The 18,366-nt window shown below is 36.9% G+C and overlaps 1 protein-coding gene across 1 annotated transcript in view; it reads right to left on the bottom strand.

Annotated features, from left to right (window-relative positions):
- Nucleotides 1-18,366, bottom strand: part of MYO3B (myosin IIIB) — a gene marked incomplete at both ends in the record, with an annotated part of 209,923 nt that overhangs the window by 69,753 nt on the left and 121,804 nt on the right. Inside the window, 3 exon segments of the mRNA XM_080622032.1 lie at nucleotides 684-889; nucleotides 3,865-3,942; nucleotides 8,113-8,192. Coding sequence (XP_080478158.1) covers nucleotides 684-889; nucleotides 3,865-3,942; nucleotides 8,113-8,192 — 364 coding nt within the window.

Genomic DNA, 18,366 nt, shown 5'->3' with positions numbered 1-18,366 from the left:
TTGATTGCTTAACGGTACTGCTTCTGCTCTATTATTGAATTATCAGTCCTACAGACTGGAAGACAGTAAATACTACACAAAGCCCTATTTTAAATTTAGAGGAAATCATAATGATCATATAAATATATTGTCATCATAAAGGTAATAGCATTTCCTGAATCAGATTTATAACTTTTTGAGATTGAGAACTGTATTAGAGCCAATAAAAATAGCCATGACAAGGGTTCAGGTGGACAGAGATCTGGTTATAATTCATGATACCTCCAATATAGATGACTATAAGGGTATGAAACTATAATGAGGAATATTTCTAAATCTAAAGCTTTTGCATCAGTTCATTCTTAAGGACATGCACATTCTTCATATGATGGCTGAAGGTCACTGACCTTCCAAATCCTTGTATTATCTGAGGATGACATATAATTTCCACTTGTTGGCATTACTGAGGAAACCACAGGGACAGGCTTGCTGCTGAATGCTAGGTACTCAGGCTCATCTCTCATTGACTTTTATCCATTAGAGCTCAGGCATTTCTTGTAGTCTTTATCTCTGATAGTCACTACTCTCGTTAGAGAATCCGACTATACATACATAAAGCAATGTTTGTAGAACTTTCTGTACTTAAACATAGAATATATTTTAATGAATGGAGTTTTAAACCAGCCACATTATGGAAGTCTTACCTTTTCACAAACTCATCAAAGAGGATCCGATGTGAATACCCTTTTTGACGTATTTTGACAGTTTCCAGAATTCCAGTGTATCGTAGCTGCAGTAGAACTCTCTCATGAGAAAACATCAGTGCTTCTCGATCATCATTAGGTTTAATGCAGCGAATAAAGTGAGGCTGTCCAACAACCATTTTGGATAAAAGATCCATGAGGGAATACTAGTGAGGAAAATAAAAAAGATGTACACATTTGTCAAAAAACTGCAATGCAACTACTCAGCAGGACAGACGCACTTGTAAACCGTATGCAATGCTTGATTATATTTTAATCTCTCATGTTGATCTGCATTGACAGTTTATTAATTTTTAAGCTTTTGGTTAAAACCCAGAACCTACTGAAGTTTCTAATTGTAAAAAAAAAAAACAATAAAATTAAATTCCTAGTTCTTATTCCTTACTTCTAACACCTTCCTCTTCATCTCTCCTTATACCACATTCCTGTAGCTGAAGAGGGCCCACATTAATAAAAAAATAATAAAATTGAAAAATGTCCCTAACTATAACTCTCTACTGTGGGCACATTTGACCAAATATCCCCAAGAACAAGCTTTCCTGTGAAATATGCAATTCACAGAAATTTACAGCAAATTATAGGCAAAGTATTACAAGAAGTCATCAGTTCAGTCCTCTGCCCAAAGAGAACTGCAGATCTATCTTTACCATTTCATCAACGACCTGGATGAGGGAACTGAATGTACCCTCAGCAAGTTGGCTGACAACACTAAACTGGGAGGAGTGGCTGACACACCAGAAGGCTGTGTTGCCATTCAGTGAGACCTGGATAGGCTGGAGGGTTGGGCGGGGAGCAACTTGATGAAATTCAACAAGGGCAAGTGTAGAGTCTTGCATCTGGGAAGGAACAACCCCATGTACCAGTACAGGTTGGGGGTTGACCTGCTGGAAAGTAGTGAATGGGAAAGGGACCTGGGGGTCCTCGTGGATAGGAGGATGACCATGAGCCAACACTGTGCCCTTGTGGCCAAGAAGGCCAATGGTATCCTAGGGTGCATTAGAAAGTGTGTGGTTAGTAGGTCAAGAGAGGTTCTCCTCACCCTCTACTCTGCCTTGGTGAGGCCGCATCTGGAATATTGTGTCCAGTTCTGGGCCCCTCAGTTCAAGAAGGACAGGGAATTGCTTGAAAGAGTCCAGCGCAGAGCCACAAAGACGATTAAGGGAGTGGAACATCTCCCTTATGAGGAGAGGCTGAGGGAGCTGGGTCTCTTTACCTTGGAGAAGAGGAGACTGAGGGGTGACCTCATCAATGTTTACAAATATGTAAAGGGTGAGTGTCAGGATGATGGAGCTAGGCTTTTCTCAGTGATGTCCAGTGACACGACAAGGGGTAATGGGTGTAAACTGGAGCGTAAGAGGTTCCATGTGAACATCAGGAAAAACTTCTTTACTGTGAGAGTGACAGAGCACTGGAACAGGTTGCCCAGGGGGGTTGTGGGTCTCCTACGTTGGAGATATTCAAGGCCCGGCTGGACAAGTTCCTGTGTGATGTACTCTAGGTTACCCTGCTCTTGCAGGGGGGTTGGACTAGATGATCTTTTGAGGTCCCTTCCAACCCTCGGGATTCTGTGATTTCAAGCACATCCCTGTTTAATCCATTGTTCAGAATCACTGAGGTTATAGACCAGACAATCTCCCTAGGCAATCTACTGAAGTGTTACATTATCATGACTATCCATAATGTTCTTAACATATAACCTAAATCTTCCTGTGGAAATGTAGTCCCATTACTTCCTTTCCTATCCACTCTGGACACGGAAAACAATTTATTCCATTTCATTTTACACTAAAATGAAAAAAGTGTGATCTGATCACATACATCTGCTTTCCCAATGATTCCTCTGAATACTGATACTTCTGCTCCATCCTCACTTCATTAACCCACTGTATGATAAGTATCTGCTGCAAATACACTTCATCTCAAAGTCATGTACAATTTCAAGCTGACTGTAGTCATTTTGCTGTAGGCTGCATGCATATTCTGCTATACTTTCACAGTCACTCCCCCACTCCATTTTATTTTATTTTATTTTATGTTTTTATTTTATGTTATTTTATTTTATTTTAATCATAGAATCATAGAATAGTTAGGGTTGGAAAGGTCCTTAAGATCATCAAGTTCCAACCTCCCCTGCCATGGGCAGGGACATCTCACATTAGACCATGTCGTCTAAGGCTCTGTCCAACCTGGCCATGAACACTGCCAGGGATGGAGCATTCACAACTTCCTTGGCAACCAATGCCTCACCACCCTCACAGTAAAGAACTTCTAATGGTTCCTACACAGCTGACATTTATTTCCAAAAGCACTCTAAATCCACACTTCTATTACTAGACAAGTCTGAATGTGTGTCCTTGTACCCACACTGGAGTAACATCCCAGTATACATCAGCTTCCTCTATGCCTTTTCTTACGTGGTTTTGCACAGCAAAGAAAACCAGTATTCCTACATTGCATGAAGCTTTGACCCATACTGGCTAGCATAGCACTGTGAACTTCCCCTTTCTGCATGGTACAAGTGCAGCCTAAAACTCTTCCCCTCTGCAAGAACTGCGTGAAAAAAACATTCCTGACTCCTAACATTCCAGTTCCAACATTCTCAATGCCTTTTCCTTACCTGTTTGATTTAAACACACATGCAGGATATACATTACCCCAGACAGGATTTCTACTGATAAAATGGCAATCCATTTGACTTAGAACAGTACTTCCAAAAGATGGATGGTTTTCACTTATTAGCACAAATGACAAATCTTAATCTTTAAAAGCAGGTATGTCTGAGCTTGTGAAAAAATATGAGGGCTTTAGTAATGACAGCTATTTTATTTGCACAAAATTTGTTTTCTGTTTGTGAAACCAGGCCTGTTCTAGACCTTCAGCATTTTAGATGGAAATAGTCTAGACTTTAGATTCTGTTATCAGTGTACTTGGTGAAATTATAAAAATACAAGTATGAGGAAACAAACAGAAAAGCAGAAAAAGAAAAATTATGAGTCTACAAAGGCTTCACAACAGAATAAAAAAACGCTCTTATTCTCTTTGATCTCACAATCCATAAATATTTTAGATATATCTATTGTTCTTATCACCAAAATGTTTGTTTACAATTTAACTTTTGTACCCTAAAATAGGAAGCCATAGTTTGCCGCTTCATGTTAGTTGTTTCTTCAGGATGTCGCATAACTTCCATTGTGTCAACCTGGAAGACAAAACTCAGATGTTAGAGCTGTTCCAAAAATACTGCAGACACCCACCCCTTCCACTCTCTCTTCTCTCCTCTGCACCCCGCCACCTTTCCCATGAAAGCTGGGTTCAAGTTTTGTTATGATCATTCCTTCAGATGTACTTCAGCGTACTTTATCAGAAGTAAGAAGGGCAGTTTCTAACAGATGCAGTGATTTCAGAGAGCTGTAAGTTTCCAAATGATTTCACACTTCTGTTTTGATAGTATAACAGCCAATGAAGCAGCTGCCAAGATGCAATACCTTATCAACTGCATTCTAAAAAGCATTCCTCGTATCACCACTACAATGAACTCCATCAGGTCTCATTTTACATATAAGTGTTATCATTTTTGTAATGACCAGAAAGCAAATTGAGCTGACTCATTTTGCTTATGTATGAAGAAAAAATGTTGTCAGATAACAAGTGGCAAACAAAGTAGGAAATCTCAGAATGAATAAGTCTTTTCCTTTCTGCTGCTGTCGTTACCATTAATTACTCTAAATTGCCATTTTGATGCCAAGAATTTCAGCAATCTTACTCTGCTGAGCTGCCATAGCTGCAGATACTGCTTTTTCCAGCATTTCAGAAGAGTTATTTTTAGAAGGTATACATGGACAGCAAACATATTGCTCCTTGTATATTTTAGTTACATTGTCAGTACAGCTGTTCTTATCAAAATGAAACCAGAATTTATGAATGAGTATAACCATGGTTACCAATCACAAGCAGATTGTGTTGCTGTATTACAGCTCAACAAAATTAAAGAAAATCAACCAGCATCCTGTTTGCATGGAGCATTAACAACATTTTAGCATTCACTTGCTTTGTGGCAGTTTACCATCTGTTCTGACCAGGTGGCATTTGTATAAACCAGATAATGCTGTTGTCAGCACCTGTGCTACACTTCCTGGACTTTGCTCCATGCGATCATTTCCAACACTCACTGACTTAAGACCACTCTTCTGAACAAAAAGTAGAAGTAATTGCTGAAAGATTACAGTTCTCAATAAAATAACTGTGTCTCTTACCTTCAGGAGATATTTAGGAGACTGCATGCAAAATATAAAGGAAATGAAGCACTAAGTAGTAATGGATCAAGAAAATGGATTTTGTATTGGGGAAGAAATCAAAAGAAAACTTGTGAGGACAAGATTCAGAATGCAGATGGTGCAAAGGGAGACAGATTTCCATAAGGGTGATCATAAATATTTCAGTATGTTTTTGTAATCCGTGATGTTCTAGCCCAGATTGGTGTGCATGCACTAGTACAAATCTCTAAGTAATACATAAGGAAAAAAAAATAAATGCAGTTTGACTTCAGTGTTAAGAATGTAACAGAAAACTCTGTAATATAGCCCAGGAAAAAATGCCTTATCAGCAGAGATAACATCAAACATCTTAAAACATCACCTGACAAAGTAAACATCAATGACCTAATCAGAAGAGCAGGCACATCCATGGGGAAGGATATAGGAATGTTTCATAACTAACTTGGCAAGACAACTGCTTTTTGAGAATTGATATCTAAATCTCTACTAAAGGTCAAATAGAAGACAAAACCCATAAAAGTGAATATTGGCAGTAAATTCAGGGTAACTGGTAACATTAAATGTTAAAAGACAATTTAATCCTAAAGAAAACCAAATCAAATCCAAAACCAAGTAGTCTGAGGACTGCATTAAAGCCCAAATGTCCATGGATTTGAGCTTCTAAATTGAATTCTTGTCTGTCTACAAAAGCAGAGACTCTTAGTGATATTGTTGTTGTAGGTTCAGCACTCATGATCTCCCAATCATTTCTGGAATATCTGCTAGCCAGTAAAGGGTGAGCTTATGCTCTACACCTTCTGGGCAGTAGGATGCTGCAAGCATTTCCTTTTCACAGCTGCCTTTTTTCACCAAACCTGTAGAATCTTACGAACTTCAAGACTGCCACTCTGTCAAATATGGTTTACTACAGCCTGCTGGGTTCAAAAGGGTTTTGTTTTGTTTTGGGTTGTTTGGGGGGGAAGGGAGTTAACACACAGAAAGACAGATGGTCAGAAACACTTATGGAGGAGATGTAGTAGTCTCTTCTTGCCCTCCCAGAAAATCAAGGTAAAAGCAGTATCATGAGATTCCTTTTTCTATGGATGAAGTTGAAAACCCTGATCTGTGCAATCTGCAAGGACCAGGATCAATTTCCAAATCTTTTTGACAAGAAACATTTCAAGTTTCCATTAGAAATAATCTGATAGGCCCTGAAGCTAGGGAGATCTTCCTGTCAGAATTTTTACAAGTTTTGCCTCTGGTTAATTTACAACATCGCATGTCTATGAAGCCAGGCAATTTTATGGTAGGGCAATAATTGCATGTACAACAGGCAATAGGCTTTATCACAACTGGCTTGGTAGAAAATGATAGAACATAGTAAGACCATCATGATATAATCTTGTGTTTTAAATCACCAGCTACTCTTTTTAAACTAAAATGAAGAATATTTCAACAGTTAAGTCACATTCTTTCATGACAGTAGTAGTGACATACAATATACGTTTATATGATTACATCTGAAATAGAAAACAGCTTGACCTACAAAACATAAACTATTCCATCACTAAAAACCCCCCAAAACAGCTTATAATATTCTGAAACAATGTTAAAAGAATGATTTACGACATCATGTCACCTTATGAAGCCACTGGAAATCACTTTCACATACTGACCACACCTGCTGCTGGTATGGTATGAAATACTGTAAAACCAAAAAAAAAACTTTAAGCAAAACAGCTTAAAAAAAATAAAAATTCCAAACTTCCAAACAAAATTACGATGTTTGGATTTTTTTTAACAAATTGTAAAACAGTAATTTAAAATATTTTTTCCTGAAGATGTTTTAATTAGAATTTTTATGAAATAATAATAAATTATTTTGGGCTAAAAACTATTTCAATTAACATTTTCTGAATAGTGCTGCATGTGGTTTAGCTCCTTTAAAAATTCAAAGGGTGAGTAAAAACCACTTAAACACTACTTAGTAATGGACTGTGTTTACTAAAGCTCTAAAAGGGAACTGCTCTATTCCATTCCAGCTGTATCAATAAAACGCATGCTTAGAAAGCTTTTGCTGAATATAGATGGATGTGAAAGACAATGTGTGTATAATACAAGAAAATTGGAGAGGCCATAATCTGTCCTTCAGCACTGAAAGTGTTTATACCAGAGAGGAAATAAATCTCTGAAATCCACATCTGTATGTGCAGGTACAGTGAAGGATACAGATGTCTGGGTGACATGAATTACTGTATTCACATTTGAGTGTGAGCTCCTAATAACAGGAGAAAATGAAAAGAAATAGAAAACCCAGAACATAAAATTCAGTAAAGTTTTGAACAGTTGCTGTTGCCACATTCATTTTTAAAAGTTATCATTGTCTGATTTGGAGGCAAACTCCCCTCCAGAACCCTTAACTAAGCTAACTCTAGCAGTATTATTTGGGAAGCAGGGAGGGGGTATACATGCAATGAGCTTGAGTCACAGAGTTTTGCTTAAGTTTGCTTAAGTGTACTCAGCTGGCAACACAACCTATTAACTGCCATAAAATTATCCCACCCTTCTGTAATTATGCCACATACTTTTATGGCAAAATTCAGTATAGTTTAAATTCCATATTTGCTCTTTTAAAGAATCGTGGTTTTGCCGAGTCATTCTTTTCTGGCCATCTATCCCTGCGTGTGCTGTTTTCACTTGCAAGTAGAATTAAAAAAAGGAATAGAACGTGGAGTTTTTTTCCATTTTGCTTTTCATACTTTCAAATACACTATTCAAATTTTACCTAATTAAATCTCTTTCTAGGCCAAAATTGCCAGAGGAAAACCTTGACCTCATTGAAATAAAGAGGAATATTGCCATCGGTATAACAGATTTCACTTCAAAAGTTTGAACACTATTCAGTAATATATTGATTCTTCACCGGATTCTACAATAGGGTCCTCACGAGAACTGGAAACAGTGATCCCAGCTGAGGTAAATGTTTTCTGATGTGAAAGCAGACTCTAATTTGCTAAGAACCTCACTATGTACCTACATCAGTTAAGCATCGAGTCCATAATCTCACTGTAATATTTTATGAACAACTGCCTGTCTTCAAAGGGAACACTACTAACCTTGATACGCCCAGCACTAAGCTGTGGAGGCAAAGACCTAGATGCTGCTGTCACTCTGGCTCTTGCTTGTGCCAAGTTACCTGTTCAAAAACAAAGAAATACATACTGCAAAAACTGTTCAAGAAGCTTAGAAGGGAAAAAATTATATGGTGGCAAATTCAGTTTGTACAATAGCCCAAAAAACAGCAGACACCAAACCACACTTCTTCCACACCCTGCCCATTACCAATTGTGCCTGCAGAGTATTCAGCATGGGCATGACAGACTGCAGTGTTGATTTAAAAGGGAGGAAAAAGTCAGTGATAAGGTGGTATGTCACTGACCTTAGCTACTGAGCTGATGAAAACAACGACAGCACAAAGGCATACAGCTCAATCGCTAGTAATCAATTTCTCTGCAACTCATTGAGAGATTTAGAAGAGAAAAAGGCAGCAGAAACAATCCTGTTTCTATGAAATCATGTGAATCCTGAAGTGTTTAGACAGCATCTTAAGATTGCAAACTAATGAAAGAGATGAGAAAATGATAAGACAGTATCTTTTTTTGACCTTTTGACATATAGGCCTGCTTAATCCCTGATCTTATTGTCCCTTGGGGTTTTTAAAGACTGGCTCAATTCCTCAGGCAAAAACACATTGTAGTGTCAATTGAAAGACAAGTGCCTTTTCTTAAGTGTACAGTATTACGTGTCCAAAACTTTTTCCTCTGTACTTGTGGAAAGCCAAAGTCATCACAAAATAGCTTTTAAAAATAAAGGCTCAGAGAAGAGAGAGGAAGTGATACAGGACTGTGCATATGCAAGACACTCTGTGTATTTCAAAGTTTTAGCAAGTCTAGCACAAGATGTCCAAATGTTTTCTCTGGCTATATCTTCAGAGGCTAAACTGTGATTAATAGCATTGAAAGAACCCTTTGAAGCAGGATTGGTGACATCAAAGCCCTAATCCATGGGTGGCAGGATTTTTATAATGAGTGGGAAGCATTTTAACACATTTCAAAGGATTTACAGCATGAATAAACAATAGGCCTCTGCAGATGTACCACACACCTTTCAGAACCAGAACACATAAATAAGTGTCCATTTTAATTTAAATGTAAATAAAGTGTTAACACTTCTTTCAGATGCTAAGTGCCTTGTTTGCATCAACTCCAGTGTTTAGCTGTTTGCTTTACAGAAAGCCAGTATCTCTAAACAGTCTTCACAGTTTTGCTAAACTATATATTACATAATTGGTGAGGAGGCAGGATGGGAAAAAAGAAAACCAAGAACACTTAATCGCTGGTAATTATTGCATGAGAGCAGAGCAAACCCAGTGTCCACATAACACTGAAAGGAACTTTGGCTCTTGCTTTCCTCCAAACAAGAAAAATACCAATCCCTTGAGAACAGTCTGGGGGGCCAGCACTCAAACCAGCAATGACATTCTTTGGAGCGATTCAAACATTCTGCATTCATTTTTAAAAGTATTTATCTTTTAATCTCCTGGCATTGGGATTGACACAATGCTGCAAAACGCGCAGGTCACTTCCAGATCTAACAGCGAATGTTACCTGGAGGTCTGAATCAGTGCAGAACACAAGATGTGTTCGTGATTTTGGCAACTGTTTTAGTCTATACCATGTTGGTTAGTGAGAACTGCAACTCCATTTTGAAAATCTTGTATACACATGGTACATAAGGTATAATCATGTATGTCTCTTAAGTTTAAAATGAGGAATTTAATGAGCAAGTAGTTGGTGAATTTATTATTCTTTCAGCTGAAGTTTTGATATTTTTGCATGTTAGAAATTACACTTTTGTGCCTTTTTGGCTAAAGTAGAAAACCTGGAATAGATGGTTTTGGTTAGGCTTCAGACCAGCAAGTCTGAAGCTTGAAGGCACTGCACTGGGGGACGCACTGCACTGGGGGACACACTGCATTGTGTCTGGGATGACACAATGTAGGATAAAAGAGGGGAGTTGGGAGAAGAAACAAACTGAATCAGATATTTAAAATTACTAACAACTTACGAAACTCTAAGGATCAAATAAAATTTAGCATAATAAGATAGTTGTTCAAAGTTCACCATACTGCTGGCATTAGGTTCTAGGGTTCATAATTAATATCCCTGAGCCCCCTTTGGCTCTTCATGCAAAAATAAAACTAAACATTTCTGATCTGGCAAACCAAGCAAAGAAATAAATACTTTTATTCATAAAAATCTTTAATGAAGGCAAAAAAAAAAAAAAAAAAAAAAAAAAAAAAAAAAAAAGCACAACCCAAAAGTGGTCAGTTCCTACTCATAAAAACCAAAATGCTTTATGTATCATGATTTTGTTCATTAGTTACTTTCTTCTATGAATGAATTCGTATCAGTGCTTACGTCAAGTGAATTCTTATGTGATTATTAACTACTGAATTGCAGCATAGGAGGAAATCTGTAGAAAAATGCTACTAGTATTTTCTTCCTAAGAAGAAATCATGCTCCAATGAAAGTTCATGAATTAGCAATCTCAAGTAGTTCATGTTCAGGAAAATAACTACCTATCTTTAAAATGTCTAAGCCATTAAACCTAATAAACAGAATATATGTGGTTTGAAATTTAGTCTAAATAGTAAGAAATGTTTCACCAAGAGTTAGCATGGTGTTTATAATCAGTAAATATTTGGTACCAGTCTCTGCATTCGATTTTCATTTACAAAGTCACTTTACACACCAAAAATAATTAAATGTTATTCCACTTTGTGAAGAACATCAGTATTTGAAGAACAAATGTTTTTAGATAATAACATAGCCTGTTAAAACTGCCATGGGTTCCTTGAAAGGTTAAAAGGTTAAAAGACTGCACTGTGCCTTTCAGAAGCCTACCTTCACACCTATTACATGGTTAACACTTCAGAGAAAATACAAGTGACATCCATGTAGCCTCAAATAAAATATTACTTATATTAAATGCAATCCCATAAAATGGATCAATTAAGCAATTTAAAACCCTCTCAAATTTTTCTTAAGTTTGTTTTTTGTTTGTTTGTTTGTTTGTTTTTTTTAAAGGCATTCATGAGGGAGCAGAGAGATGTTAATGGTTGAAATTAGGATTAATCTTTTAAACATGTACGTTTAATTTCATTCACATGCATTTCCTTTTCAGTTCAACAGGACTGCTCATCTGAAAAATGAAGGCTCCTACCTATATGCCTGCCAGAACAGAGACTAAGGTCTCTAGGATTCATTTGTGTCAGTGGGGAAGTCAGCCCCAATGTTTCTCTGTTCAATAAAGTTAGGAATGTCATTAATGCATGAGAAGTTTCAGTCATTAAAGTTTATGAAATGCTTCAAGAGCTTCCAACAGAAAAAGAAGTATCAGCACAAAAATCGATGCATTCACTGGCTAAGCTCACTGTGCCAGTGCTCAGCAAAATTTCTTTTGTCTTGAAGTTGTCTAAGAGATCTCACATCTCTGTAAAACATATTCTTCACTAACACCTCATCTCAGCTAGGTGAGAAAGACCATACTGTCAAGGTACTGCATCTCTTCTATTATGCAAAGCCAAGGAGGAGAAGTTTTGAAAGTATTTCAAGTATTTACATAGCACAGAAAGAAGAAATGGGCTTTTCTTTATCAGGTTGGACTTTGGAAGTGCTCTCTAGACCTCAGAAAGGATTAGTCAGCATTACTGGCTTCTCACTTGCATCCCTGGCACTTACTCACTGTGTGATCTGGCTGAATTAATGATTTGTTCAGCAGTTGACTTTCTATACTAATTAGGAAAAGTACACTCTGGCTGGGATGTTCTGATGTTACTTACGGTTTGTCAGTGCTTCATTACTCTTAGGTGATGGGTTCTATAAGTAATATCAAGCAAATATTAGTAATATTAGCACTGTATCTATGACCTCATTTTGGTTATATCTGCAATAGATCATTCCTCCCAGAGTAAGAGCATGCCAGGTAAGAATTACATTAAGCTTTGATACATCTAGTTTGTGAAGTGCAAATGACTTGCAGAGAAAGAGCCTAATGACAATGTCACCTTACTGTACAAGCTGTAGCAGGGATATTACTATTATATAGAGGGCACAGTACAAGATCTTTCCTTATCCTCATATATTTTATTAATTTATTTCATGCTTCTGGTTCAGACAAAGGGCGGTTACTTGAAACACCATGTAGATACAGTATAATATGGTCAGAAATGCTACAATGCATTAATATTTCATTGACACTACTTCTAATCACAGCTAAGCACTTGCACTCCCGAAGAGGTACAGAGTCAGACAATGTCTTTGACACACACAGATTCTTCTGTGTCTTTCAGTACATTTTATCTAGCCTAAGGAAGTAGACTGCTTATCTCCATAATGCATTTTCATCTTCTGCTACTGTAAGACTAAGCTTTTCTTAGCTCAACTATAAATGAATACATGTACTTTTTTTATTGGGTACTAATTTGAATCTGGTCACTGACTATCAAAACTCTATTCTTTTCAGTCACTGAAGTAATTTAAGCTAATCTTGTGCAACAAAAGCTAAGAATCCCATTTTCTCATACACTACACATTTTACACAAGAATATATTTATAAAAATACTGTCTTTAGAATACAATTATCAATACAGACACACTTTCACTGCTGCTTATTCTGAAAAGAGAATCACTTTACTTCCTATCCAGAATAAGTAAACAAAAATAACAAATAGTATTTGCAAAATCTGATCCATATTACAAAACAGAATCTGATAATCATGAAAACTGAGTAATAGTGAGGCTCAGTTGGGAACAACCTAATTATATAATTGCTTCAGGAGCAAAAAAGATCCACTTTTTGACCCAGATTATTTGAAATTACAAATACATGCCATAATGAATTAAGAAATTCTGATCCTGAGTCTCAATTAGACTAAAGGTTTCTTTAGTCTTATAGCATGGTATCATAGAGATCATATTTACAGATACTTAAAAACTTTACATTGCTGAACTGGGATTGGAGAACCTGAGAGTAAATTCGGTGCTGCTATGCCTTCTACTGCATACACTGCATACACTTCAGTGGTCACTTCCCACATTTAGTAAGCCACACTGGCAAACACAGCATGATGCTTACAGCAACAAATAAAACTGCTTGTAAGCACCATCGCTGCTATGTTTTAACACAGTAGGTTAGTAGACTTCTTGTAGCCTTCAAGGGAAGAAAGACACTGACAGCAGCTGAGATGAAATGGAAGTCAAACTGTCTACTATATTTCAAGATATGTAAATGTATGATCTCAGCAAAAAATGTCTTAGCTTTTACCCTCACCTAGTAAAGAAGAACAGATTATGACATATAATTATCTTGTGGTAGAGCCCAAAATATTTTTAAAGCACAACCATGAGTATTAATGGCTACCTTAAGCAAGATACTCAATAAACTCAATCAGATGCGTAGCATTGACTCTAGCAGGAGCGTGTTCACTGAAATGCAGACATTTGCAGAAATATCACAGGCACATAGATGATCATAGAATAGACAAGCAAACCTTATGTGATTCTCAGAACATCATAGTCCCATGAGATGACCAAATTTACAGACAGCAGGCAAAGCACATATGCTGTATCCTGATCACGAGATAGACAGGTTCCCAGGTAGAGGACAAGTGAGAAACACATAGTTCTGGAAAAGAGGGTGGCAGAGGGGAGTGGCACGCTAAGTACAGCTAAGAGCTAACTATCCAAAGATGCATCTAGACAAAAGAGAAAATAAAAGAAAGAAATAGAAAAATTGCTTAGAAAAAGCAGTTAGAGGTTATAGTATAAACATGGCTGGAGTTTTCTATTGCCTGGTGCCCAGAATTTTCTTTAGTCTAGTCTGTACCCTGACTAGCTGGAGACTGACTGACAGGCTGGCCACAGCCTTATCTGGTCAGTCTCAAAGCTGCTGTAGTTCAGCTTTTTATAGTTTATGTATTGACAGAAGACATGCGCCATTTCTTTCAGATATCGATTTCCATCCACATCTTTAGTTGTGTATGATTTGATGCCATTGCATATAATCAGATCTGGCCAACAAACCTTGAAATCTCTGAGGAACAGCAGACAGTACAGAACACCTCAGTCTGCGTTCATGGCAAAGTACCTCACCATTAACACAAGGCTTTCTGTTGCCCCAGCAGATTGCCCTGGTTCCTGTATCACATCTGTAACTGAGATTAGAAGAAAACTACAGAGGTGTATATACTGTGAAGACTTCATTGTTGAGGAGTTCTCCATTAAGTTTCACCATTAGCCAAACCCCCCTTATTCTAATTACCTCTATTTAAGAGAGACAAGAAGTTTATTTCTTCTTCCAGAGGTATTTAGAAGAATATTTCTAAAAGCATACACAGGTTGAAAATACGGTTACCACACATGCTGATTCAGCTCTGGTCTCCCCCACTGTTTTATGTAATTGACATCCTTTCCCTTGCATGTTAGGTAAGATTCCCCAAACATACTCAATCACAAATGCTTTACCTAGAAAAGTAAAAGTCTGATTATTAAGAACATGGTAGTCATCTCAGTATTTTATCTATGTTCCTTCACCAACATGAAGCAACAGCAAGCATTCTGGTAGCTCACACCTCAGAATCTTTTCTCTGACATTCTCAGGACTGTCATCAAACACTAACAGTTCAACTGGAGGCCAAAATAATTTTCTACTAGAACAGTGAATGAACAGGAAACCCAGGAGGAGTCAAGAACTGTGATTTCCAGCCCACTGTTTGTATTTACAGAGTATGTTCCCTCTCCATGTAATGTATAACACATTTTATGGTACATATTCCATCACTTAGGACCTGCTGCTGAAGCTGCTGCCTACATACACAATCTGATGAAAATCCTGTTAAAGCCAGTGAAGATTCCTAATGAATTCAGTGGTAAAAAATCAGGTATAATGATTTCACCAAAAGCACATGGAATAAAATGGAGGAACATTTTTTCTGACCTCATTATGACTATCAGTCTTCTCAGGGGTTGAGACCCTAAGCTAGACAGAATAAAATCGGTGTCAAAACCAGGTTTTGACACTTCAAGAGAAGAGCTGTCTTTTAAAAGTCTTAGTTTAGCATGAAACATAGTTACAGAACTTCATGAACGTCACCTGCCTCCCTGAGTTTTAAATCTAAGCAGTAATGATATTGACTACTAATTTAACCAAGTCTCAAAGCCTTCTCAGCTGAATGTTTGCTCCTCTGGATCTCAGCGCTTCCATATATTATCACAGACAGAGCACAATCAGTTACATTTGTGGTGATTCAAAACGTCGTTCTTACTTGTATTTTTATCTCCACAACTAATGAAACAAATACCCATTCATACAAACACCCACAAATGCATTTCCTGTCTCTGACACACCCTATGACCTCCTGTCCAGGCAATTCATTTATATGCTTTCTACGTCAAGCCAAATCAGGTTGGAATAAGTAAGACAAAGTAAAATAATAAGAGAAAAGATAATTATGGTTTAGAGAAGTACAGATCTTTACAGTTTGCTGTAGGGTGAGTGAATAAAGAAAACAGATAAAAGTACAAACTCATAGTAAAGACATCATTCTCTGAGTATGGAATACTCTGTAACAAATACAGAAAATCCAGCAGAGACTCAGTGGTTTGTTTTCCACCAACTACATTAATCTCTTCGATACATTAACACCTAATTCAATTATTTTGAAAAAATATGAAATATAAGCACATTCTTTGTAAAGGACACACCAAAAACATTATGGATATTCACACCAGCACAGTTATCTGAATATTCAACAAATTTATCTGCTCTGCAAACTCACCAGCAAATTTAAAAATAATTGCTCTTCTAGAATTTTATCTTGAAAGCTACTGAATGCTTCCAATAATGTACCAAGCATCTTTGACACAGTTTGACCTTACAGCACATACTGCCTGTCAAAACTGCCTAGTAAGTTACTCATTAAAACAACTACTGTATAATGTTCTCTGAACATTTCTCTATTTAAATTCTGTATATGCTGCACAGTGAGATCCCACAGTCTACTAGTTAATATTAAAACTGGTAAAATCTTCTATGTAATACAGCTTTTGTTTCCTTAGTATCAACACATTTTGAATTTAATTAGTATACAGTGAAGTGTTAAGATCATTATTCACTACTGTGAGATCATGTTCGTTATAGAATTGACAAGTTAGGCTAGTAACATAAAAATCAAAGAGATACCTCCTCTTCTGAAGGTAAAGAAAAATATTCTCAAGATTTATTCTACTGAGAATGGCCTATGATGAATGAAATCAGTTAGCTCATCAAGATCTGTTCTTACACTTGCTCACTTGCACACTTTTTAGGATTCAATTCGCAAACACTCGGAGACAAAAAAATAAACCGGAAAAAAATCTATGCCCTCTGCCCATTTTCAGTACAATGTAATCTGTGAAGTCTCATATTAAAATCAGTGGACTTCTGCTTGGGCAACACCCTTTATCAAACATAAACATGATAAATCTAACTTGACCCTTCTCAACTGTTGTGCTTACTGCCATGTGCAATTCCAGAGATTCACTGACACTCCTTATTTACAGGGAGTTATTCTCAACAGTAAATAATTATTATGGCTTACATAAGGCTTTTGCCGGAGTGAGACCTTAACTTCGATCTGATTGATGGTTCCGTTTCTACATGAGTTCCATTTTTAGGTCTAGTTTAGGCCGCTTTTTGGATCCTGCTGCTAGCAAGTCTTGTATTTGTGTACTGCATTTGTCCTGTGACGCAAAACTTTAGAATATGAAGAAAAAAGGAACACTGATCTATAAAATGCTCAATAGAAACACTAAATAAAAAGTAATCTAACAACCTACCTCCCAAACTCAGTTAAGCTACATTTAACTTAGTTTACTGATGTCCCACATCTGCAACCCAGTAAAGTTCACAATTGTTACATTGCACAGCTGTGGTTTAAAGCCTCTCTTTGCACACAACACACTGGCAGCAAAGCAAAAATGATTAACTTTTATATGCTTTTAACATACGGACCAGTCAGAAGCAGGAAAGCCTCTGTGTCCTGAGTGAAAACATAGCTTCCATTAACTTGACCCAATTCTTACAAAACATAAATTCTGATTCATATTTAAGTAGAGAAATTATAATTACAATGGCTTTGTTTCTGTTTCATGTGACTTAGAGTGTCTGCAGTTATCTCTTAGAGGTGAAAACACTAACACAAAAGTACCATTATAAAAAGATATTACTGTAGGATAAATTAGTGAAATTAAGATGTATTTGAGTGTTTTTCTCTATTGTGATGTATGGAATTAAAAGAAAAAAGTCTGCTAAGCCCAAATGAAAACATGCTCTACTTCAGTGCGTAAGTCAAGCCAAGAGACCTCCCACTACTTATCACTAGAGAAAGGGCTGTGCTCAGTAGGAATGCACAGTGACAAACATGACAAGCTCAAATCATGGTTCCAATGAAAACAATGGCAAAGTATCTACGATTTCAACTGGCCAGGATTTTACTCTATGCACGGCAGTATTTGTTCAAAGGACTGAAATGCAAGAAAATCCATTTGTTTCCTTCAGTTTCTGACTCTTCATAAGGAATAAGTCAATATCAAAGTTACAGACAAATTAATATTGAGATAATACTCTTGTCAACAAGCAGTGGTGAAAAACAATTATTGTGATTTTGCAGAAGGTCCTAATTCCTGGGTTCTCTAGTGTGCATAAAGAAAGCCTGAAGCTTTTTCACATTCTCTCTCAGCATATGGTCCGTTAGTTGGTTGTGTTGTGTTTTTTTATGAGACGTACATTGTTTATAACAACTTTTTGTCTAAAAGCTGTAAGCAGGGCTGGAGACTCAAAGGCACAAAGAACACAGACCAAAAATCAATATTGAGGACGGGAACTGACCTTTATGCAGGCTAATTGTAATTAATTTGGTTTTGGAAAAAAAAAAAAGAAACAAACTATTTTCCTCCTATTTTGGTAAAAAATATTTCCTGGTTAAAACATCACTATCTTAACTATTCAGTGAAGACTGTGAAAACTTTCATCCCAGTTCTCTTTGACAGATTATGTTCAACTACGTAGGCATTAAGAACAAGGAGTGTTTAATTAGCAATGGATGATATATTGATATAATATGACTCTGAATCTGCGAAGAATACCCAATGCTACCAAAATTATTAGACATGATGTTGCTGTAGTGGTAATGATACTTGGCTTTGTGTATCTACACAGCCAAGCCCAGCCCATACAGATCCTCAGAGCTAAGACAAGGACGTTTCCCA

Source organism: Psittacula echo (assembly GCF_963264785.1).
Source record: "Psittacula echo genome assembly, chromosome: 6".
Lineage (NCBI taxonomy): Eukaryota > Metazoa > Chordata > Aves > Psittaciformes > Psittacidae > Psittacula > Psittacula echo.
This window is presented reverse-complemented; position numbering and strand designations above follow the sequence as displayed.